The sequence below is a fragment of the Leucopleurus acutus genome (assembly GCF_964270905.1).
Source record: "Leucopleurus acutus genome assembly, chromosome: 3".
NCBI lineage: Eukaryota > Metazoa > Chordata > Mammalia > Artiodactyla > Delphinidae > Leucopleurus > Leucopleurus acutus.
The window spans coordinates 29,053,275-29,077,212 of record NC_139145.1 but is presented as its reverse complement, the minus strand read 5'-3'; the positions used below and the strand labels follow the sequence as shown (position 1 = coordinate 29,077,212).

Below are 23,938 nucleotides of genomic sequence, written 5' to 3'. Positions count from 1 at the left end.
GTGCGTGTGTGTGTGTACACGCATATGCGTGCACGCGGAAACTCCACCAACGAAAAGTCTGCCTCTCATCCCCCTGGCTCCTAGAGGGCAGAAATGCCCCCAGCCATCCAAAACTGCTTATGTTTGGCTTTGGGATGTCGGTGCTTTTTTTTTTTCTCCTTTTTATTTTATTTATTTATTTATTTATTTATTTATTTTTACATCTTTATTGGAGTATAATTGCTTTACAATGGTGTGTTAGTTTCTGCTGTATAACAAAGTGAATCAGCTATACGTATACATATATCCCCATATCCCCTCCCCCTTGCGTCTCCCTCCCACCCTCCCTATCCCACCCCTCTAGGAAAATCAGGCCTTGTTTCTTTTTCCTTTTTTTTTAATAGTTATTTATTTATTTTCGGCTGCACTGGGTCTTAGCTGCGGCACGCGTGTGGGATCTAGTTCCCCGACCAGGGACTGAACCCGGGCCCCCTGCATTGGGAGCGTGGAGTCTTAAACACTGGACCACCAGGGAAGTCCCTGTGCTTTTTAAAGATACGAAAGTGTTTGATATGTTAGAGATGTCCTACAAATCAATCATGAATTTAGCCTTCAAAGGCCTGGCCTCAAGGGAGATTCGTGGGTCCAAGGCCTCCCTCCCTAACTGTGAAGCCCCTCACCCCCACCCCTTGCAGCCCCCCAGCAAGCTTCCTGGTCCAGTGGAAGCCGGGTAGAATCCTCACACAGACAGAGCTTCTCACCTGGATGACCTGAGGCAGGTAAGTTCCCACCAAGAAACAGTTTCCTAGGGCTTCCCTGGTGGCGCAGTGGTTGAGAATCTGCCTGCTCATGCAGGGGACACGGGTTCGAGCCCTGGTCTGGGAGGATCCCACATGCCGCGGAGCAGCTGGGCCCGTGAGCCACAACTACTGAGCCTGCGCGTCTGGAGCCTGTGCCCCGCAACAAGAGAGGCCGCGATAGTGAGCTGCCCATGCACCGTGATGAAGAGTGGCCCCCGCTCGCCGCAACTAGAGAAAGCCCTCGCACAGAAACGAGGACCCAACACAGCAAAAATAAATTAATTAATTAATAAACTCTACCTTAAAAAAAAAGGTTTAAAAAAAAAAGAAACAGTTTCCTAATTTACAGAACGGCCGAGATAGGGTCTCCCTGAGGAGGGCTGTCAGGGCGCCTGAGCGCCTTAAAAGTGCAAAGATGGTTCTTAGCAAACAGCTTTGCCTCACACCCTCCTCCCCACACCAATCCCTTCCAGTTTCATGGGTTTTGCCTCCAAAATGCACGCTGCAGCCAACCACTTCTTCCCTCTGTCTGGCCACCATCCTGGCCGGGGTCTCCCTGGATCCCTGCATCAGTCCTGCCTCCTCTACGCCCAGACTCATACGGCAGTGGAGCTGGCTTTCAAAAGGGATGTTACCGCTGGTCACTCTCCACCCTCTTCACTCCAGCTACACTGGGGATGAAATCCACACTCTTCCACCCCTGCCCATGGGCCAACATGACCTTGGCCCTGCAGGTTCCGGGACGGCTCCCCATCCTTTCCCTCCCACCTTACACTCCACACTCCAGCCCTGCCCTCTCAGGTCCCTAAACAAGCCACGCGGTCAACCCTCAGGCCTTGGCCTTGCAGTTCCCTCCGTGATGCCCCGGCTCTGCTCGTGGCCAGCTCCTCTCAACCTCCTGGCTCTGCTCAGGGGATTTCCCACAGAGCGGCGTCCCCGACCCCGGCCCAGGGGCTCACTATCCTTTCACCCATATTATTTCCTTCACAGCATGTACCACAGTTGGGAATTATCTTGTGTGCTGTTTGTTGGTCCATGAGGTGTAAGTTTTACAAAGGCAACAGCCTCAACTACCTGGGTCACCACCATGTCCCCCAACCTGCTGGGGGGTATGGATACATGGGTGAATGGCTGGCTGGCTGGAGGGGAGGGTGGAGGGCTGGGTAGGTGGGTAGGTGATGGATGGGTGGGTGGATGGATTGGTGGATGGGGGGTTGGGTGGGTTAGAGAATGCAGAATCTCAGGCGAAGCCAGCTTCCTTCTGTGTCCCTGATCCCACACTTGATGCTGTAGACAGACAAACAGCTCTTGCACCGGGAGGACCCACGCGCATCCCTCTCACCGCATCCCCACCCTATCACCAGCATCAGCGGCCCTTCCCGGGCTTACCTGAGAAATCGCATCTCCTCGTCCTTCTTCTCATCGTCACTGATGATCTTGGAGGTGGTGATGCTCACCTCCACGCCGTCCACCACAAACTTGCGTGTCCTCTTGAGGGTCTTATTGTGCAGCCTCGAGTTCTGGCCGGGGCAGATCATCAGGCAAAGCTCAGCATCACAGCTAAGAATCCACTGGCGACACAGAGGGTGCAGCCCACAGCCCTCCTGGCCCCAGAGCCTCAGCCCCGTCCAGGTAGGAGGCGACTGTCCATTGTCCCCCTCTTGCCTCAAGCTTTTCAATGGGGGGGGGGCGGGCCCTGAGTGTCTGACGCTGGGCCCTTTCCTCTCCCTGATCTTGCCCTTCAGACACGGCCTATCCCCTGCTCGCTGGCTGCCAGCACTCTCTCACACACAAGACGCGGCGTCAGAAAGAGCGAGCTGGGTTCCAATCTTCCCTCTACCACCTACTGGCTCTGTGACCCTGGGCAAGTCCCTTGGCCTCTCCGAGCCTCAGCTTCCCCGACCTGTCAGAGGAGGTTCCAAAGGTGCGATGGTGGTGGGGCATACAACACCACCCGGCTCGTGGCAAGGGTTCAACGCTTGGTATTTATTTTTGATACTTATTATTGCAGACCACGATCTCTTATCCTCAATGCCAAAATCCAAAGAGCCCGGAAAACCAGAGTTCATAACTGCTTTGGCAGCCAAATCTGACCTGACCTGAATTCCACAGGAGGCCACGCCCATCTGGAGCCACCACGAGGATTATTCATAATCTTTATCTTTACTTTTCCCTATGAATAATCATGCCTTTCACGTGTGGTTGCTTACACAGTGCTGCCAGAACTCCTCCAGGAGGAGTTAAGGGTATTTAAATACCCTTGGAAAGTCCTCCATCCTGATTCGGATGAGGCCCGTGGGCCTGCATGGAAGTCATCAGGGCCTCTCCCCTCCGACCTCTCCACTGGTTTCCGAGGCCCTTCCTGGTGCAGTCCAGGCCGGCCTTTCCGAGGGCCTGCCAGCCTGAGAGTGAAGGGAGAGCCAGGGTGGCGCCCAGCAGGAGGCCTCTGCCCTCAGAGTCCGCGCTGACCCCCGTGCCCGCTCGGTCGAGCCCAGCAGACTGCCCTTGGCCCTGAGGTCTGGGTTCCCCTCCCCTGCAGGCTCCCGCCTCTTCCCATAGCACCTCGCCCAGGAGCTCTGGATGCTACGGGCCCTGAAAGGTCACCCTGCAGCTCATCGCCCTACAGCATCCCGCTCACGTGTCCCAGGACTCAGTTCAAGATGAGTCAGGCTAGCAACCAGAAATGCAGGCTGGCTGGAGATGGCGGGGGAGGAAGGAGGCCTGGGTGCAGCCCTCACACTAGAGCTGCTCCTGGTCACAGGGCCTCCGCCTGGGGGTAACAGGCTCCCCGTCAAGCCAAGGGTGCTGACGCAGCCGTGGACTCTTATCAGAACAGCCTCGTTCCCTGACTCACTGCCAGCCCGCCAGCAAAGGATGTTCTCAATACCCTTGAGAAGAGGTGGGGACCCGGCTGTGGGTGGGTCAACCTTTACTTAAAAGAAAAAAAAAAAAATTACTGTTTTCTTTTTAACCCTTAGTGTCTTTTTAAGAAGAGAAGGGACAGACCCCCTATCCTAAGGAAGATGATTATACATCAAAGCTGCTGCCATCTCCGCTTGTCCTGGCGACCTGTTAAAACTGTGCTTTCTTTCTGTTCCCAAAGCTAATCGTGCTGGCTGACTGCCTCTCCTCTGGCTCTCTTTCATTTGGCCAATATTTTTGAGTCTCTGCTGTGTCATTTGCACCAAGTAAGTGACAGAAGGAAAAAACAAAAAAGATGCAGAACCTTCTGTAAATTCAGCCTGGGTTGGGGATGAGGTCCTCAGTGTGGCCAACCAGGTGACCAACAGTGAGTTCACGAATATCTCACGATTTGTGAGATGGGCAGGGGATGCGGTCTGCCCTTCCTGAGGACAAGCAGGCCAAAGCTCCCACCGTGAGGGTAGAATGGCATGTGGGATTCAGAGCTCAGAGTCTGGAGTCTGACCAGCTCCCCGCCTCCCACCTGAGCCTCTGTTTGCTGGGCCGTACTTTGGGATGATTGAAGGCGCCTCACCTGTGGTTGCTTTCAAGCATTTTGCAGTACGGGCCCCGTGCTGAGCTCTCAAGTGCAGTGGCTACTGCCATTCACAATGCTGCCTCCTGCAGGACAGCCACGAGCCAGGAGGAAGCCTCGAGCCCACTCCCTTTAACTGAAATCAGTCGGCAGCTGGACCACACGGCTGACCTCCAAGTCAGAGAACTTTCGCTTCTAGAATTGTCTCTCCCCCATTTTAGCAGGGCCTTTAACCAAACCCAATTTAAATGGAAACCCAAACTGAAATTAAAACCCAAACCAATTAATTGCCTAACATGACTAAATCCCAGACCGAACTCAGATATTTGGGGGTTTAACTATGAATCAAACGGAGAGCTCTTTAAAGAAAGAGCAGTCTCACGAACTACTTATAATGGAAGGCAGCCACCATATGCCTTCAAACACCAAAACTGGGCAGCAACACATCCTGCAGTGCTTCCTGCTCCAAGCCTGAGGCACCAGGGCCAGCGTTACCTTGATAGACAGAGAGCCCGTCTCTCTGTTCAGGGACAGGTCGGCTGAGAGGGAGGCACCATAGTCCGTGCTCTCGGAGGTGGAGACGCTGGCACAGTCTGAGTCCCTCTTGGAAGGGCCTAGAGCCGCCTGGGCAGGGAGCTCCAGGCTGCCGTTGGCCAGCTTCTCGTCACCCAAGGTCTCCAGGGCGCTGCTGTTGGGACGGCTCTGGCTTGCTTTCTGGGACCTGCTGGCTGCTGGACTGAGGTCCCCACCCTGGTCAGTGGCTTGCTTCTCCTCGGATACCTGAATCCTGGCATCCATGGACACCGGTCGGGACTTCCGGAGGGGCACGGGCACTGCTAGGCCGTTCTCATTTCCAGGGGCCACATCTGGGGGGCTGGTGGCTTGGAGGGATGTGTCCCCAGAGGGTTGGTTGGGCCCATTCACAATGTCCTGAGGCTGGCTAGGTGGCAGTGGGGTGAAAGATGATTCTTTGAGAAGCTTGTCAGCATCGAGGCTCAGCTGACTCACCTCGGAGGATTCCCGAGTGTGGTTCCCCAGAGGCTGGGAGAAAAAAAAAAACATAGTCAAGGCCATGCTACTGTGTGTCCGAGGCAAGAGTCAGAGATGCAGTGAGGTCAGAAAGTCAGACACCCACAAGGTGAAGTGGGCCAGGGAGATACGATAGGTATCCCTCTCTAGTAGGCCACAGTCCTCCCCACTCCTTATTGCCTAACTAACAATAAAATTATCGTACTACGTGCTTTGAGGAATAGGTATTCCTCCTAGGAGTGGAGGCAACCGTGGCCAGCTAGATAGCTCATGCCCTGTCGAAAGGGGGCAGTGGCTACTCCACTCCAGCCAATTGTGACAACATGGGAACATGGGTCCCCTGTGCCCAGACCTTCCAATTCTTCAAGGCAAGCTCGAATCTGGACTTGTACATGACATCTCCCAATTTTTAGATGGTAACTAACTCAAATTTTTTAAAAAAATCACAGAAAGGCCAAGCCAAACCTATCCAGGGGCTAGATTCAGACTATTAGCCACTTTTTTTGTTTTGTTTTTGCTTTTTAGAGCTTTTCAGGGGTAGAAAGTACTGAAAATGTTGCTATTGTGAAATACTGTGAAGAGTTGCTATTGTGAAACGCAGTGAGAGGCCCCCCGTACAGCAAAAAAAAAAAAAAAGAAAAGAAAAAATCTGATTCCGGGTCTTCCCTGAAAACGTACAGGATTTGGTCAACACGCCCTGCTGCCTCATCCCAGCCCACGTGCGGTCTTACGTAACTGGTGGCGTGGGGGCCTGTGACCTCTGAGCTGGGGATAAACAGAAGGGAACCCTTCCTGCACCGCCAGGCCCCTCCCACAACAGTCAAGGCCTGCGGGGGTCCCATCCCTCCCGCACGCCCCCCCCACCCCCGCTTCCTCCAGGCCTTACAGAGGTGGCATCCACCGAGTCCTCCTCTTCCCCCTCATCCCGGCCGTCTTCAATCTCCTCCATCACTTCAGCCTTGGCCTCGGCCACCAGTTCCCGCAGAGCCTTGTTGCTGGTGATGCTGCTGACGAAGGGATGCTGAGGGGGGGCAAGACAGCTGGATTAGAACCACTGTGGGCTGGGGGGTGAGGAGGGGCAGCCAAGGCTGGGGGAGGCGATCCCCCAGGCGGAGAAGGCCAGCGGCATCCCTGAGCGAAACGTGAACGTGAACTTGGTCAGGCAGACCCAGAGGCAGCTCAGAAAGTCCTGTGCGTGGTGGAAAGTGAGCCAGCTCTGCCACTCACCAGCTGTGTGACACCGAGCGAGTCCCCTTCCCTCTCTGAGCTACAGGCTTCTCACCTTTGAAGTGGAGACAATAATGCCAGACCCACAGGGAAGGCATGAGGATGGAATGAGATCACGCGCAGGGAAGAGCTTAGCCCAAAGCGGGAGCAGAAGTAATGTTTCAGAAGGTTTGTTTGTTAATTTACTTTTTTAAAAGGTTTTCATATATGGTTTAAAAAATATAACATATACAGTATACACATGCGTATACACACATATACTTTATTGAAGAATTACTTACACACAGTAAAGTTCACAAATCATTAAGCTCAGGGACTTTTTCCATACGTACACACCTGGTGTAACCACCACCCAGCTTAAGACACAGACCATTTCCATCACCTCGAGAAGGTCCCCATTCCCCGTGCAGTCAACCTCACACCCCACAGCCACCCAGCTCCAGAGACTAGGTTTGCCTTCTCTTTAACTTCATCGGAACAGAATCACAGAGTTCGTATTCTTTTGTGGTTGGCTTTCTTCACTCAACACAAGTTGAGCTGAGACTAGGAGTTTCGCCCACCCTGTTGCATATGTCGGTAAACTCTTCCCTTTTGATTCCCGTGCGGTATTCTACCACGTGACTCTGTCATGGTTTGTTTCTTCTTCCTGCTGTTGCTGGCCACTTGTGTTGTTTCCCATTTGGGGCAACTATTAATAAAGCTGCTATGGACATGCTCGTACAGGTCTCAGGGTGGACGTGTGTGTTTGCAAAATCTCGAGGCCAAGTAGTGTATGTTCTATTCCTAGGTGTTTACAGAAATGCCACATCTTTAAAAAGTGAAGGCTCTTTCACGGACCTTGGAAAACACCAAAGCTTTTAACACCTCCGCAGATGGTAAATCAGCCCGAAGATCTCCCTGGTACCAGTCTGTCTCTGAGCATCTTGTCCCCAGCACCAGGTTGTGGACAGGGACAAGGGATTCCTCAATTCCCCACACTCACTTAGAAAGGCATTGGCAGGGGCAGGGTGGGACAGTTGTTAGGTTGGAATTTGCTCATTTGAAATGCACAGGAAGGCTCTGATGAAATTCACTGTTTTTACTGTCAGTTATCAGAGGAGGAACAGTGTCAACAAGATTGCAGGGAAGTATTTAAATGACTACAGAGAATACATTTTCTAACACCTTGAAAACACATTCACAGCTGATAGGTCCACTACAAATCATTCCTATCTGCTTGTTCATTCTTATCTGTTTAGTACATTTGTGGAAGGCCAGAGGCAACACCCTATTCAACCTGGGTACCCCACTCTGCACATGGGAAAGCAATACACCTCACTCCTTTTAAAGAGCCCTGCCATTCAGATCTTCCTAAGCCAGCTGACTTTCTCTAGTTAGTCCAAACTAGTAAAGACGTGAAGAATTTTATTTCTTATCTTTCTCTCCCACACCCCCCCCCCCCCCGTTCATTCGTTGATTCATGCCTCAGCCCCATGTGGAGGCCAGTGATGTACCAGGTGCTGAAATAAGGCCAAACAAGGAGACAGGCAAGCTCCCTGGCCTTGGGGGCTCGCAGCTGAGCGGGAAAGACAATGGGCACGTAACCAAACGACAAGATCATTTTTCAGATCAGGTAATAGGAGAGGCTGGAGGAACATGGGCCTGGATTGGTGCAGTGGATGGGTGGCCGGAGAGTCTGCCTAGGTCTTTGGGCAGAGGGCCCTCCTTTGGAGGTGACATTCAAGCTGAGCCCTGAGGGATGTGAAGGGGCTGGCCAGAGAAAGATCTGGGCACAGAGAATTCCACGCAGGGGGAGCCGCAAGTACAAGCGCTGCAGTGATATGAAGAGTAACCCTTTGAAGGTATCACTCTGGCTGCTGTGTGGCTCCAAAAGGTCTTGAAATGGATATTAATAAGGAGGTACTAACTGTGAGAGGCAGGAGAGTACAGCAGTGAAGACTGCTGGCTCTAGACTCGAGAGCCAGGCTGCCTGGAATAAAATCCCACTTCCACCAACTCGGGCAAGTCACTCAACCTCTCTGAGCCTCAGTTTGCTTATCTGTATACTGGAAATAATAGTATGGCTGTTCTAAGCATTGTAGTAAGAGCTCAAACTACAGCAGCTGTCATCTGTATCATCATCACCACCATCATCCGTGTCATCATCACCACCACCATCATCATCATCACCACCACCGTCATTACTATAGCCACCATCATCACCACCATCACTCCTGCCTCTGCCATCACCATGCCTACCATTACTACCACTGCCACTACGATCATCGCCACCATCACCAGCAGCAGAACCACAATCAGAGAAGCCTTTAAGCACCAGTTTGCACTCCCAGCCGTCCCCATTCCCTCCTGCGTCCCCAGAGGGCAGCTTTTTGGAACGGAAGGTAAGAATCAGATCCCAAAGCTTCCCGAGCTCCACACTGCACAACCTCACACACATGACCTTGAGCAAAAAGCCACGGGACACGTCACTGCAGTTGCTGAAGCAGGTGCGGCAGAAACAAATAATGCAAACACAGGCTTCTGGAAATACCAGGTTTTCATCAGGCCATATCACATATTGACCAAATCAGTGACTCTTCAGCTTGGCCAGGAGCCTTGCTTTCTTGAGGCTGAACATCTGCAGGGCCTCCCTTGAGCACCCCGGGGTCTTTAGGAAGCGGAGGGGGAGGCACGGGGAAGAAAGCCTCTGACAGAGGGGCAGGTGAGCAGGGCCATTCCCCTGTACGCCAAGCTCCTGCAATCCCCGGGCAAGAGGGGCTGGCAGATGGGGCAGGCCCTCCTGTGTCTGATTAGGCCCGGAACGCTGTTCTGTAAACTGCTCTGGGACACAAAGCACAGACCACCTCCTCCACCGCATCAGCTCTGTTACTTCCAGGGTTGTGTTTAGAAAAGACGTTTCAACCGCCACGCTGCCAAGGCCCATTAGAGACAAAGCCCAGCACAGAAGGGTACGGGACCTTCCCCGGCGCCAGCGCACTGTGTACCTGCACAGGGACAGGCTGGTCTGGGCACGTGGGTCCCTAGAAAGGTGCTCGGTCACCCCCGTGGAAGACCCCGATCAGAGGGAAACTCAGCCGTCTGCTCCTTCAGGAAGAGGAAAAGCTGTTCTGTACTATCTCTGCAGGGAGCCCCAAGGTGCCACAGAGCTCGCCAGCTGGCACCCACCCTCTGGCCAGGACCTCTCCTGCCATCTACCCAGTCATCCTTCCCGAGAACTTGAGCCTAGTTTTCCTCTGTGTGCTTAGAAACCATCAGCCGGGGTGTCCCACCCTCCAAGACTGGCTTTAGAAAATGCCTAATAACACTTCCAAGTTTTCAGGTGTCAGCATCTTTCCTTCAGTCCTCCTTCCCTCCCTCCTAACTTTATTCCATCTCTCTTTCTTTCCTTCATTCATTCAGAGAGGCAACTTACTAGAGTGCTCAAAAGAACAGGCTTTGGAACCAGATGACCAGGATCAGAAATCAGCTCTGTCACTTACACGCTGTGTGACTTTGTGCAGGCTACTTAACCTCTCTGTGCTTCAGTTTTATCATCTGTTTGACAGAGATCCAGACAGTGCCTATTTCATAGGGCTGTCACGAGGATTAAATTAGCTAACATTTGCTAAGCATTTAGAGTAGAACCTGGCATGGAGAAGAGGTTACATAACATTTAGTTAAGTAAAAATAAGTAAACGTATTTAACGAAGGGCCCTCTCCATACCAGGCACTATTCTGGATGACTGGGGCACATCAGTGAAAGCAAAAACGAAAACAAAAACAAAGGCTGCCGTCCCCAGGGAGCTGACATGCTAGTCGGGGAGATCCATGATAAACTTAATCAACATGTAAGTTATATGCTATAAGTGCTATGTGCCATGGAAAACTCAAAAGTAGGGCAGGGGAGGGAGAATTGGGAACGTGAGGGTGCAGTAGGTTTTAAACAGCGTACTTGGGGGAGGCCTCACTGAGAAGCTGCCATTTGAGCAGTGACTTGAAGAGAAAGAGTCAGCCGTGGAGGTGTCTAGGGGAAGAGCACCCTGGCATAGTGGACAGGCAGTGCAAAGGCCCTGAGGCTGGAGTGTCTGAAGAGGAGCAAGGAGGCTGGTTGGCTGGGGAAGACTGAGGGGACAAGAGGAAGAGAAGTCTGAGGAGTCGAGGTGGGGCGGGCAGACCTCACAGGACCTTGCAGGCCACTGAGGCTGTGGATTTTACCCTGAGTAAGATGGGAGCCATTAAGGGGCTCTGGACTCAGGAGGTATAGGAGCTGACTTATGTTTTTCCCTCTGGCTGCAATGGAGGTGGTGAGAAGTGGCTGGATCCTGGGCATGTTCTGAAGCCAGGAACAATAGGATTCCCCGGTAGAATGGATACAGAGTGTGTGAGAAAGAGAGGGGTTAAGGATGCTTGCGAGGTTTGGGGCCTGACTGCTGGCAAGGTGGGGCTGCCATCGAATGAGACAGGAAAGCCATCGCTAGAGCCTATTTGGGGAAAGATGGGGGCGCTCAGTTGCGGACGTGTTAAGTTTGAGATATCTACGGACACCTAAAGGGGTGGAGGGTAAACAGCCAGATACAAGGGCCTGTGGGCGAGGAGGGCAGTCTGGGCTGCAGGCAGAAATGCGGGAGTCATGGCGAACAGAAGAGCCCATCAAGGTGATGGAGACGGAGGAAAAGGCCCTGGCGCATCTCACGTGAATGAGCTGGAGAAACAGGAGCAGGCGAAGGAGACAGACGAGTGGCCAGTGAGAAGGAAGGAAACCAAGAGAGCGTGGAGACCTGACATCAGGCATTGACAGCCAAGGGGAAGAGGGTCGCCTGTGGCTCTGCTGAGTCCAGCAAGACCAGCACCGAGGCCTGAGCTGACCACGAAGTCCAGAAGGTACTAACGACCTTGACAAGAATGCTGTGCTAGAAGGGGGTGGGTTTAAGAGCAAATTCAGCAAGTGCGTGCTGCGCACCGGATGTGTGACAGCCACGATGCTGAAGACAGCGGGTGGGCACAGAATCGCATCCGCTCACACACTTCCGTGATGCAAGCACGACCCTCCTACAGAGGAGGAAACTGAGGCTCAGAGTGAGGACCGCTCGGGTTTCAGGAGGGCGAGCCTGATTTCAGAGCCCGGGTTACCACCAAGTGATACGGTCCCAACAAAATATCCAAGCAAGCGAATGAATGGATCCTAAACCAGCGGGGGTACAAGTCAGTCAGCTGAAGGCGGGATGCAGGGCAAGAGGAGGGGCCGGGAGGAACGTGGGGGCCGCCGGCAGATGGGAGGCTCTGGAGGGTGTGCTGGCAAGTCAAGGTCTGGGCTTACCTGTGGCCACTCCAAGTCAGGTGACCTCTGCAGGCCACTTCCCTGCCCTGAGCCTCAGGGTCCTCACCTAAGGCGGTAACGATGCCCCACCCTCCCTAACTCAGAGACGAACAGGCACGTGGAAAAAACGGACTACGGCAGCCTAAGCTCTGAAAGGAGCCTTCTTTGTCTGGAGGGATCTCTACTTTCTTCTGCACCCTTTCTGTCTCAGCGAAGAGTCCTCCGACAGGACGTTTTTTTTCTCCACCATGGAACGGAAATTCCTGTCTCTGGCTGAGGCTCCTGGGCTGCCACGAGGGGATGAGGGACAGCTGGTCTCTTCCTGGCAGCATATCCTGGAGGCCGGATGTATCACGCCAGGAGGTGCCTGCTCACGGGAAACAACTGGCCCCAGGAGCTTGGAGCTTTTGTATCTGACAGTGACAGCAGGCCCACGCACCCCCACCCCTGGTTGGCCTGGTCCAGTCCCTTGCCGACGCCACCCACCAAACGCCGCGATACCCAGAAAAGAAGGCCTCTGGTAACTCTAGCCGTGTGCTTTCAAATGCAGCGCAGAAACCTACAAGGAACAATGATGAGCCCCAGCAGACAGACCCCATTCTGCATCCCCGCTTCTTTCCATTTTTTTATAATTCAGTTCAACGCATCAGCTATTCACTGCGCACAGCACTTAACAACTAAGCTAAGCGCTTTACAGTGTCTTCTCACTCAATCCTGTAAGGGGGGCCTGGCTATCATCCTCACTTCAGAGTGAGAACAGGGTCACAGAGAGGTTAAGCCCCCTGAGCAGGGTCTCACAGCCAGTAAGTGGCAGAGCTGGGATTTGAACCCAGGACTTTCCAACCCCAGTCCACACACTGAATCACTGTGCTACACACCCCAGAGAGATGCACTGTGGCCCAGAGTGCCAACCACAGCCCCAGCACCTGGCGCACAGTAAGTCGGTGCTTGGGAGAAGCGGCTGAATGTGAAGAAAGACTCGAGGGCACGGTGGAGCGTCGGCCCCCTTTGCTCCCACAACACGAAGGGGGAAGGACCAGAGTGGACAGGCCACATCACCCAGGCCCACTTCCTCTCCCTCTCCCAACAGCATTGGTGGCCCGGGGAGTGGGATCAGCCGTGCTAGAGACACCGGGTGTTTCCAAACATAGCTGCAAACACTCCAACCCTCACCCCGCCAGGACACGAGGCATCGGCCCTGGGCAAGGGCAGCTCGCAGCTACCTCCAATATTTCAAAGAGGCTCAACAAAGAAACAGTCATCCACGTCCCCACCTGGAGGCCGGTCAGCCAGCTAAGGGGATGCTCCCTGCGTCAGCTGTCATCCTGGCTGGTCCTGGAGATTCCACACCCAATAGCCAGAGGGAGCCTCGTAAGTGTAAGTGAGATGGTGTCTCCCTCCTCCAAGCCCTCACGGGTGCGCCGTCACACACAGGGTGAAGCCTGCATCCTCCCGAGGTCCTGCATGACCCGCCATGAGCTGGTCCCCCTCCTCTTCGAAAGGCCTGCTTCCACCGTTGGTCTTTCGCCAGGAACTTGGATTTGGGGAGGGTTCCCCCCATTAACTGATAAGAGGGGCCAGCTCAGCCTGAACTGCAAGCGACGTGGCCCATGCTGAATGCCTGCCAGACGTCTGCAGTCTGGAACGCTGCCCGTGCCAGGCAGAGGCTGCCCACGTGGCCAGCCCCCAGTGAAACCCTGGGCCCCGAGCTCTCCAACACGCTTCCCAGGTAAACAACACCTCACACGTGTCACCACAACGCACAGCTGGGGGAACTAAGCACAGACCGTGTGACTCCCCTGGAAGGGGACTCTGGAAGCTCCTGCCTGGCTTCCCTCAGGTGCCTTTTCCTCTGTATCTTTTTGCTGTAGTAAGTCAGAGTGGAGAGTACGACTAGATGCTGCGTCCCGAGTGTCCTCTTAGGGAAGCACTGAACCTGGGGGTGGGCACGCCCCCGTACCGCTCCGATCTCATCTCCAGCCCTGCCCCCCTCCTCACCCCGGCTCCTGCACCCTGGCCCCCCAGCTCTCCCGGCTGCACCCATCGTGCCCCCATCCTAGGCCTTCACCTCTGCTCCTGAGCACCAAGTGCCTGGCCCCCTGGCCTCCTTTGGGTGTCTGTGCACAGAGCCCCTCGTGTCCTCCTTTTATAGGAGAGCAACCCCTCCCAGGCCCCCCTCCCCTGTGCTGTTCTCTTTTCCTCCACAGCCCTGCTCTCCACCTGCCACGTACACTATCTGCTCATCAGCTGCCTGTCTCCCCCACTGGAAGGTAAGCTCATTAAGGACAGGAGTCTGGGGGCTCCCTTACCACAGCCAGCCCTCCCCGCACGAGGGCCGGCACGTGGCAGGTGCTCAGGGAACGTCGGCCAATGAGTGAACAGTTGTGCACACCATCGCCTGGGCCGGGGGAGGACGAACCCAGCTTCCAGGTCACGGGTGATCTGTCCACAGGAAGGGCTGGGCAGAGGGACAGGCAGCCACCCGGGAGAGGGGACCACTCACCTCCAGGAGCTGTGCAGCGCTAGGCCGGGTCTCCGGGTTCTTATCCAGGGCCGTCTTCAGGAAGTCTCGGAACTCCGCAGACCTGGGAGGACAGACAGGTAAGCTGGGAGCGGGCGAGAGCCGAGAAAACTCCCCACCATCACTGACTCCACTCTCCCGGGAGGCGTGTGCTTCCCAAACACGCCCTTCAAAGGACAAAGGGCGCCTTTATAAGCTACATGGCAGAGGCGACGGGGCCTTCAAGATGCCCTTCTCGTCGCAGACATCACCAACAGAGAGGATGTGGAAATCAGAGGAGCAGGGACTTGCCCGAGGGCACACAGTGAAACACAGCAGTGCTGGGGTTCGAGCCCCAATTCCCAGCCCAGGCCTGTGCCACGTGGCTGCTGGGGCTCACGTGGGATCCGGCTTATCTGGGTTACCCATTCTCTCTGATGGAGAGCCGATGTCCACAGCACAGAGGGAGGAAAGAGCCAGGAGGGTCCAGGGAGCTCAGAGAGGCCTGCAGACCCCCAGGCCCAACCGCTCCTCAACTGCAGAGCCCTGGCACCCTGCATCCCCCCACCCCGTGTCCCAGGCCCGCTGGCCGTCCAGCAAACACCCTCAGGCAGGCCTCCTGGCCACTTACCACTTAGAAGGCGTGAGTAGCGTGGGAGGGTCTGACTTGGCAATCTTGAGCAGGACCCGCATGGGGTTGAGCTCGTGATGCGGGGGCTCGATCTGGGCCATCTCAATCAGAGTGATGCCCAGGGACCAGATGTCGGCTTTGTAGTCATATGGGGTGTCCTTCATGGTCTCACACATCACCACCTCGGGGGCCATCCTGAACCAACCAAGGGACAACAGAGGGCTCAGATCCTGGCCTCCACAGGCGCTTCTCAGAGACTCAGGGTCAAGGACCAGCACAAGCCAACATCAGGGGGTTAGCAGCACTCCCGAGTCATGATTTTCATTCCTTTCCATCCCACTGTCTTTCTTAGGACCGTTTTCTCACACATGGACGCCTTCCAAGCGGCTCCAATGCCCAAGTCCTGCTGCAGTTCTGATTCCTACCACGAGATGGCAGCAACAATCCAGAACACAGGGTCCTGGGGAAGGGGTGGGTGGGAGCAGTGGGAAAGGTACCCAGGAAAAACTGGGGGCGGGAAGAGGGGGTGAAGAGAACACAACAGCACAGAGAGAAGGGATGGGAGAGAAAAGGAGAAAGAGGAATAAAAGGGCAGAGAGAGAAAGAAAGAGTGAGTAATGCAAGCAAGAAAGGAACCTCACTCCATGATGGGAAGTAAAACAGAAAGTAGTTAGGTGTGAAACAGAGGGTTTTTTGTTTGCTTGTTTTTAAAGTAATAGTTTTGGAAAAGAAGGAAACACAGTGGACTGGATAAGTCTGGGGAGATTTCACATAAGCACAGGAACTGAACTTGTATTGTTCATCTTCATGGCCCTAGCCCTACGCCTGGCACTCAGTCAAGAACCGTTTTTCAGGGGTGTCAGTTCTTATTAATGGAGCATTTTCTATATGCACCATCCCATTCAATCCCCACAATAGCCCATTATGTAGGTGCTATTATACCGCTGATTTTACAGGTGAGTAAACTGAGGCACACGAAGCTGAGCAACATGGCCAAGGTCTCAGCGCTAGTAAGTGAGGGGATCTGGGCTCAGACCCAGCAGGCTGACTCAGGAGCCCCGGCCTCTGTCCTCTCTCCTCTAGACCAGCCAGAGGAACCGTGGAGAGTTGGAGGTGTAGCGTTCAGTCCACCATCCCATTTCCAGAAGCTACACGACTTACCAGTAAGGCGTTCCTATGAAGGAATCTCGTTTCTGCAGAGTCTTCAGATTCTTGGCAGACACACCAAAGTCAGCTGCAAGGCAAGAATCTCAGATAGAGGACTGGATGGACATTCCTCCACCCACAGCCCTGGGGCATGGACTCAGAGACACACGTTCCAAATCAACTAACAGATGCCATTTTCTATCTGGCAAACTAGTGATCATTAAAAAACAATAATACCTACTGCTGTAAGATGTATTGAGACATGCACTTTCCTACTTGTTAAGAAGAATAGAAACTGAAGGGGACTTCCCTGGTGGTCCAGTGGTTAAGAATCCACCTTCCAACGCAGGGGGTGCGGGTTCGATCCCTGGCTGCGGAACTAAGATCCTACATGCCGCGGGGCAACCAAGCCTGCACGACGCAACTAGAGAGAAGCCCGTGCGCCGCAATGATGGATCCCAGGTGCCGCAGCTAAGACCCAACACAGCCAACAAATAAATAAATAAAATTTTTTTAAAAAATAAAGAATATAAATTAGAGAGGCTTTTAGGAAAGCAGTTTGGCAATAAAGAGCAAGAACCTTTCAGATTATCCATACTCCTCTGGTGCAGTAATTCCAAATCTAGGAACCTACCTTAATGGAGTAATCGGGTTTTTTAAATTTTTATTATTTATTTATCTTTTATTATTTTTGGCTGCATTGGGTCTTCGTTGCTGCGCGTGGGCTTTCTCTAGCTGTGGCCAGTGGGGGCTACTCTTCATTGCAGTACACGCAGGCTTCTTACTGCGGTGGCTTCTCTTGTTGCGAAGCACGGGCTCTAGGCGTGAGGGTTTCAGTAGTTGTGGCTCACAGGCTCAGTAGCTGTGGCTCGCGGGCTCCAGAGCGCAGGCTCAGTTGTTGTGGCGCACGGGCTTAGGTGCTCCGCGGCGTGTGGGATCTACCTGGCCCAGGGCTCGAACCCGTGTCCCCTGCATCGGCAGGCGGATTCTTAACCACTGCGCCACCAGAGGAGCCCGAAATAATCTTAAATATTAAAAAAAAAATTATGCGTAACGATATTCACCGAAGTGCCATCATAATAGAGACGAGTTAAAAACAATCACAATCGCTTAGCTTTCAGGGAGTGATTTTAAAACTTCTTGTATGCAATATATAATATATTCTATCTTTTCCAAAAAGAATTTAAGGGACTCTCCTGGTGGTCCAATGGTTAAGACTCCACGGTCCCAAGGCAGGGGGCCCAGGTTCGATCCCTGGTCGGGGAACTAGACCCGCATGCATGCCGCAACTAAGAGTTCGCATGGCACAACTAAAGGTCCCACACGCTGCAACTAAGACCTGGCACAGCCCAATAAATAAATCAGTAAATAAATATTTTTTTTAAAAGAATTTAAGATGGTGTATCAAATACACACACACACACACACACAGAACAAGATGAACTAGGAAATTAGGAGAGGTAAGAAAGAAGGTAAAGGGTAAACAACTGAACAGATTAAGAAAAATGTGATACACAAACACAGTGGAATATTTTGTAGCCATTAAAGTTTTGAAGTACTTTATTCAATATTTTAATATTAAATTATACATATTAATATTAAATTTTAACGTATCTTTCATAATGATAATAGATGAGGAAGGTTAAGAGGTAGAAACTTCCCATTACAAAACAAGTGAGTCACGGGGATGCAATGTACAGTGTGGGTACTATAGCCAATAATCATGTAATATCTTTGTGTGGTGATAGATGGTAACTAGACTCAACGTGGTGATCATTTTGTAAAGTGTAGAAATATCGACTCCCTATGCTGTGCACCAGAAACCAGCATAGTGTTGTCAATTATACTTCAAAACAAACAAACTCATAGAAAAATAGATCAGATGTGTAGCGGTTCGGGGGAGGGGGGATTGGATGAAGATGGTCAAAGGTACAAACTTGCAGTTATAAGGTAAATAATTCCTAGGGAGGTAATGTACAACGTGACAAACAGAATTAACACTGCTGGGTGTTACATATGAAAGTTGGTAACACAGTAATTCCTAAGAGTTCTCATCACAAGGAAAAACATTTTTTCTTTCATTTTGTAACTATACAAATGGATGTTCGCTAAACTTATTGTGATAATCATTTCATGATATATGTAAGTCCGATCATTATGCTGTGACCTTAAACTGATACAGTGCTGAATGTCAATTATATCTGAATAAAACTGGGAGTAAAAATAAAGTTTTTAAATAACATATATTTCAATGTTTCAATATTTAATAGAATATTAAAATATTTTATTGGTATATTTACATAGGATAAATGGGAAAGGGAGAGGATGTATATTGTATGGTCAGAATTGTGCCCCACTCCCTCCCCCACAAAAGGGCAAAAATGTATTTTGAATTATTGGAGGAAATGTACCAGCCTGCTTAAATGGTGGTCTGTGGGTGGGAAGACTAGACGAGGTTTCTTCTGTTTTCTGAATTCCCGAAGTTTGCTGTGAGAAACGCGTATGACTTTCAGGACTAACAGAAAATAAATAAATATAATTTCTCTTTACACACACATCCGCCACCACCAGTCTTGCTTCACACACCCGCTGCTAAGGGAAGAGCCCAGCGCCACGAAGAGGAATTTTCTCCAGTGCTCTGGCCTTCAGGGGCCAAGTTCCATCTTCATTAAAAACTAAACTCAGGAGGAAGCAACACCTTGAGAGAACTGTCGATGTTCAGTTTGAAGCCTGGCTTCGAGAAACTGCCAAGTTGCTATATAACTGCTGGCCACCCCGGGAGCCTCCGCCTGGGTCTGGAAGCCACGATGGGGTGCTTTAATCAGACTCACAATTTCAAACCAGGAGGGAGCATAATGCTGAGAGACGGGCCTGAACACTAGAGAGGTGGGTTCCAGTCTTGCCCCTTCTACTGCACCAGGTTCATGCATCTATTCATTCAGGTACCATCTGGAATCACACACAGGCCCAGGGCAGAGAATACAGTGGGGAAAGAGCAAATGAAGTCCTTGCCCTCAGGCAGCTCAAAGCTTACTTGTGGGAGCAGACAGCAATCAGATAAACACAACCACGGAAAGATAGGGCTGCGGGGCTAGGAGGGTCTAGAGTCCCTCAAGAGAGCAGGGAAGGGAGGACCTGGAGGAATTACCACCAGGCTATTCATTCATTCAACAAGCACTAACTAAACATCCCTCGTGGGCCAGGCACTGTTCTAGGCACAGAGAGGAACCAAAACCCTCACCCTCATTGCCTTGTTATTCTGGTGGTGGAAACAGGTTCTCCACACCACGTGATTCCTGGTAATGAGGAGGGCCATGCAGGGATAAGGCAGGGCAAAGGGACAGAGAGTGCTGGATGGATGGGCGGCTATTTTAGACAGGAGGTCAAGGTCTAGGGGAAACTATTTCCAGGCAGAGGAAGCAAGCTGGCTGGAGGGCCCAGGAGGGGCAGGGCAGCATGGCTGGAAGGGCGTGGACTTGGATAAGTGGGGGAAATAGGCAGGGGCCAGGATAGTTACCAAATCTCTGACCCTCCGTTTCCCCGCCGGTGACATGGGGATGGTGAGACTGTAGAACTACTTTGTAGGGTTGCGGTGAGAATTAAATGACACATAAAGCAAACAGCTCCAAGCCCGGCTCTTGGTAAATGCTCTGTCACGATGGTGACTATTCCATGGGTACCTGAGCTGGCACCCTCGAGATCCTTACGTCGAGAAAAGGACGAGGCTGTACGGAGACCCCTTCCTGGGAATGGGCAGGAAAGCTGGCCTCTGAACCTCAGTCAGTGCTAACTGGACAACAGCTATTCCATCAGCTGATGACAGTGCTCACGGGACAGTCTGGCTATTGGGGTTGGGGGGCTGTCGCCTTCCAGGGTGGGAGCAGCTACTGCTGCAGGGTGAGATGCAAAAACCAGCAAACCCAGGTGAGAAGCCAGCTCTGCTGCTGACCACGCTGTGGCCTGGGCAAGTCATCACCCCATCACTGGGCTCCTGGGTAAGAATGGGGAGCCAGGCTCATCTCCTTCCTGCTGGGTCCGCCTGGGGCCCACGCGGGCCTGGCTATCCTGTAAACACCAACAATGGCTGGCACGCCATTCCACGACGTCTTTGCAGGAGAGCGACTGCCTCTCAGACCCAGGGTGAGGCTTCCAGGAGGGAGGCTAGAGCTGGCCACTCCCATACCACAGCGCCCACTGGTCCGTTCCGGAGAAGGCAGAGGAAAAGCAGAAACCACCAACTTTCAAAATGACACACAGTTGGTCCCCAGGGCCCTCCCTGAAGCAAGAGCCTGCCAGCTTTTTGGGTGGCTGCTACTTCCCCTTCTGGGGACCAGCCAGGAGGGTGGGGCGGCCCCTCCCTGCAGCCCAGAACCCTCACACTGTCCCTGGGCAGCGGTGGCCACAGCCGTTTGCTCCCTGAATGGAGTTTATAAGCCATGTCCTCCGACGGGTAGATGGCTGCCCTCGGACAACTCAAAGGCAGTCGAGATTTTCACCAGGCAGTCTCTTCTGTTGAAAACATTCCTCCCTTCCCTTTTCCTATTTTGAAACAAGAATCAGAGACAAAGCAGCAGGCAGGTGGGGACTCCATAAATTATCATTTCCATATGGAAAGAGGCCATTTCTGCTTTGTCTCCAGCAGTATCCCAGCACCACATCTGCCACATGAAACACTCAACAGGGCTCTCAAATGAACAACAGAATAAATGAACGGACGGGAAAAAATGACAAAACTGGGTTTTAAGAAGTATGTTGGACAACAATTCTATTTCTGGAAATAAATCCCCCCCCAAACAGATTTCAAATATACATGGAAGTTTCTGAAAGCATTATGCAAAAGAGTGAAAAACTGGAAAAAACCTAAGCTGCTGCTGGAGCCTGGTTGGTAGATAGTTCAGTAAATCTGGGCTCACCCGGACCATGAGATAACACGCAGCCCTTAAAAAGAACGGATTTGCCTTCGTCCACACTAACTTGGAAGTTCGTCCATAACACACTGTCCCCACCAGGGTGCTGACAGACCAATGCACTGTGTGGTATGAACAGTATGAATTCCAGTTACATCTTAAAAGAATGCCCCACGCATACCGCGTGCACACAAAGACGTCCACAAGCATCGAAAAGAGTCTGAAAGGCTGCACATCAAACGAATTGTGACTACCTCCCCGGAAGTGGGATTTTGCTGGGGGCAGTGTGCTGAGGGGGCCTTACATTTTTTACTGACTACACCTTTTATTCTTTAAAACGTTTATGATAGAGAGTACGCATTGCTTTTATGAAAAGCAGGCTTGAAAAGCTGAGATGCATGTGACAAAGTTTGGGGTGAGGGTTGTGGGGTTTTGTTTTTGTTTTTTCAAGTAAAACTCAGTGGGGGCCAGGATGTGGTGAAAGAACTTCACACTCCACTGGGGGGTGTGAACTGGTGCACCCAGCGTGAACGGCACATTGGCCACAGGTACCAACACCACCCGACACGCTGCACACACCCAACAATCCTAATTCCAAGACTCCCCCTCAAAGGTGTGATTACAGACAGAGACTTGCAGACCCATGAACAAGCATGCCCATCACTGTGCTTGTTAGAGGATAACGTGAGAAACCTCACGAGATGCCTAAATATCCAACTTTGGGGGTTTCGTAGGTCAATTATCGCTTGTGCACATGATGGAATGAAAGAAAAACATTAAATAATCATGTTTCCGAGGAATATTTAAGGATATGGGGAATTACCGGATATTATTCTATTTTTTTAAAAAGCTGACTGGAAAAAACAAATATATATATATATATATACTATGATCCAAATTTTTTTAAAAAATACATGTTAATCTAATAAAAACTAATATTTACTGAGAACTTATAAGGTGTGCAGCGCTACACAAAGAGGCTTATGCGTATCATTTACCTTCCTCTGTATGTCATTTTGCATCTCATCAGCATCTATATTCCTTTGTATGTCATTTATATCTATGACCCTTTGGGGCAGGGAAAATTATTATCCCCATCTTACAGGTGAGGACAAGGAAGTTCAGAGAGATTAAGTAACTTGCAGATGGTCACCCAGATCTAAGGACAAATGTGACGCTAAGTCTGTGCTCTACCACTCTCTGGTCTTTCTGAGCTCGGAAAAAAGACTGGAAGGAAGCAGTGCATCTTGGCAAGATTAGAAGAGACTTTAATTTCCTTCTTCGTGGGTCTTATTCCTAACTGTCTATACGACTCTATCTACCTATATACTCATTCATATATTTATCTTCTTATTACCAAGGTAATACTGCTTATCAAAAATTCAAACATTTACAAAATAAAAAGTCTCCATAATCCTGGCAGAGATAAACACTTATGAGTTTGCTGCATAGAGCTCCAGATTTATTTATAAAAATAAAAATCATATATGTAAATAAAAATATATTAAAATTATATGTATAGATCATGTTCAGGTGTTTGCTACTTTTAACAATGAAATCACATTCAACATACTATTCTGCAACTTGTTTTTTCCCCCTTCACAGTATGTATATACATCTTTACAAGAGATTACACATTTTCTACAGCTTAATTTTCAATAGCTGAAGAACATTCCATTGTATGATAGTACCATAACTTATTTAAGTAATAGTCTACTGGAATAAATTGGATCATTTCTGATTTCTTGCTGTTACTTATACTGTTGCAATGAATACCATTGTACATATCTTTCTATACATGTATAAATAGCACATATTACTTTTATAATCAGAAAATTACATAACAGTGTAAAATGCATTACATATTATACACACGCGCGCGCGCGCATGCAGTGAACTTAGAATGTATGAAGATATATAAGAGAATCTTTCATCTGTCCCCTTAACCGCAGGCGACCAAAAGAATCCAAGATAAGAGGAGTCTTTCCCCAGACAATGCCAATTAAAGGCAAACCACTGCCCAATTGTCCTCCTCTCCTGGACCCTCCACCCCACACCAGCAGAGTCCACAATCTAGCTTGGTCAGGGCTTACACTCGAATTCTAGGTGTCTGAGAAGCTTCCAGGTGGGCCTCAATCAGGGGTCGTGCCATGTGCCCCAGGAAGTATTTGGAAATGAATGGGGGCAGTCAGGTTACCACAACAAAAGACAGTGCTGCTGCCATTTAGTGAGAAAGAGCCAGGGACACTGCATCTCCTTACACGGCAAAAGTGTCCCATCCAGCCAGCAGTGGCCCTGTGGGCAAGAACTAGCCACAGCCCTCATGGTGCAGACAGAAAAGTGAACCCTCTCTAGAGGGTTTGGGACCTGCTGAAACTGGGGTGGTGACAGGAGAATCAAAGGCTCCCATCCCCAGCCCTGGAATCCCAGGGGTTTCCTTCCTTAGAGCAGCCGGAGGCATGCCTGGGCTCAAAAGAGAGAGGCTTCCACCAGTCACCCAAGTGACCTCTCTTAATTATCAGGACTTCTGCCTTCCCAGGAGCATCATGGGAACAGTACCAGGCAGGGAAGTGAGAAGAGTCTACTGTGATCTGAGATAAACTACTTCCTGTTTCTGAGCCTCAGTTTCCTCATCTATTAAATGGGGGTCATATTACGCAACCAACTGTGAGACTGAAAGAACTGCTCTATTTTTCTGTTTCTATTTTTATTTTCTTTTGTCTTTTAGGCAACCAGGTACACATGACCACTAATGAGGGCTTTGCTTTCCCATTCATTCCCCTCCATCTTCAGCCTCCTACCTCACTGCCTTCATCAACTCTCTCTTCTCCCACATAACCCTGCATTTTTCTGGTATTTTCTGTCTCTCTCAACCTCAATTGCAAACTCAGTCCTTTGTTCTTGCTTTCCATCCACATCTGCCTCAC

At 51.2% G+C, this 23,938-nt stretch overlaps 1 protein-coding gene across 1 annotated transcript in view; it reads right to left on the bottom strand.

Annotated features, from left to right (window-relative positions):
* The window catches only part of STK10 (serine/threonine kinase 10), a 119,912-nt gene that overhangs the window by 34,750 nt on the left and 61,224 nt on the right, over positions 1-23,938 (bottom strand). The window contains exons 5-10 of the mRNA XM_082835677.1: positions 16,120-16,192; positions 14,959-15,153; positions 14,331-14,412; positions 6,191-6,325; positions 4,771-5,316; positions 2,169-2,299 (exon numbers count right to left, since the gene is read on the bottom strand). Coding sequence (XP_082691803.1) covers positions 2,169-2,299; positions 4,771-5,316; positions 6,191-6,325; positions 14,331-14,412; positions 14,959-15,153; positions 16,120-16,192 — 1,162 coding nt within the window. The remainder of the gene's footprint in view (positions 1-2,168; positions 2,300-4,770; positions 5,317-6,190; positions 6,326-14,330; positions 14,413-14,958; positions 15,154-16,119; positions 16,193-23,938) is intronic.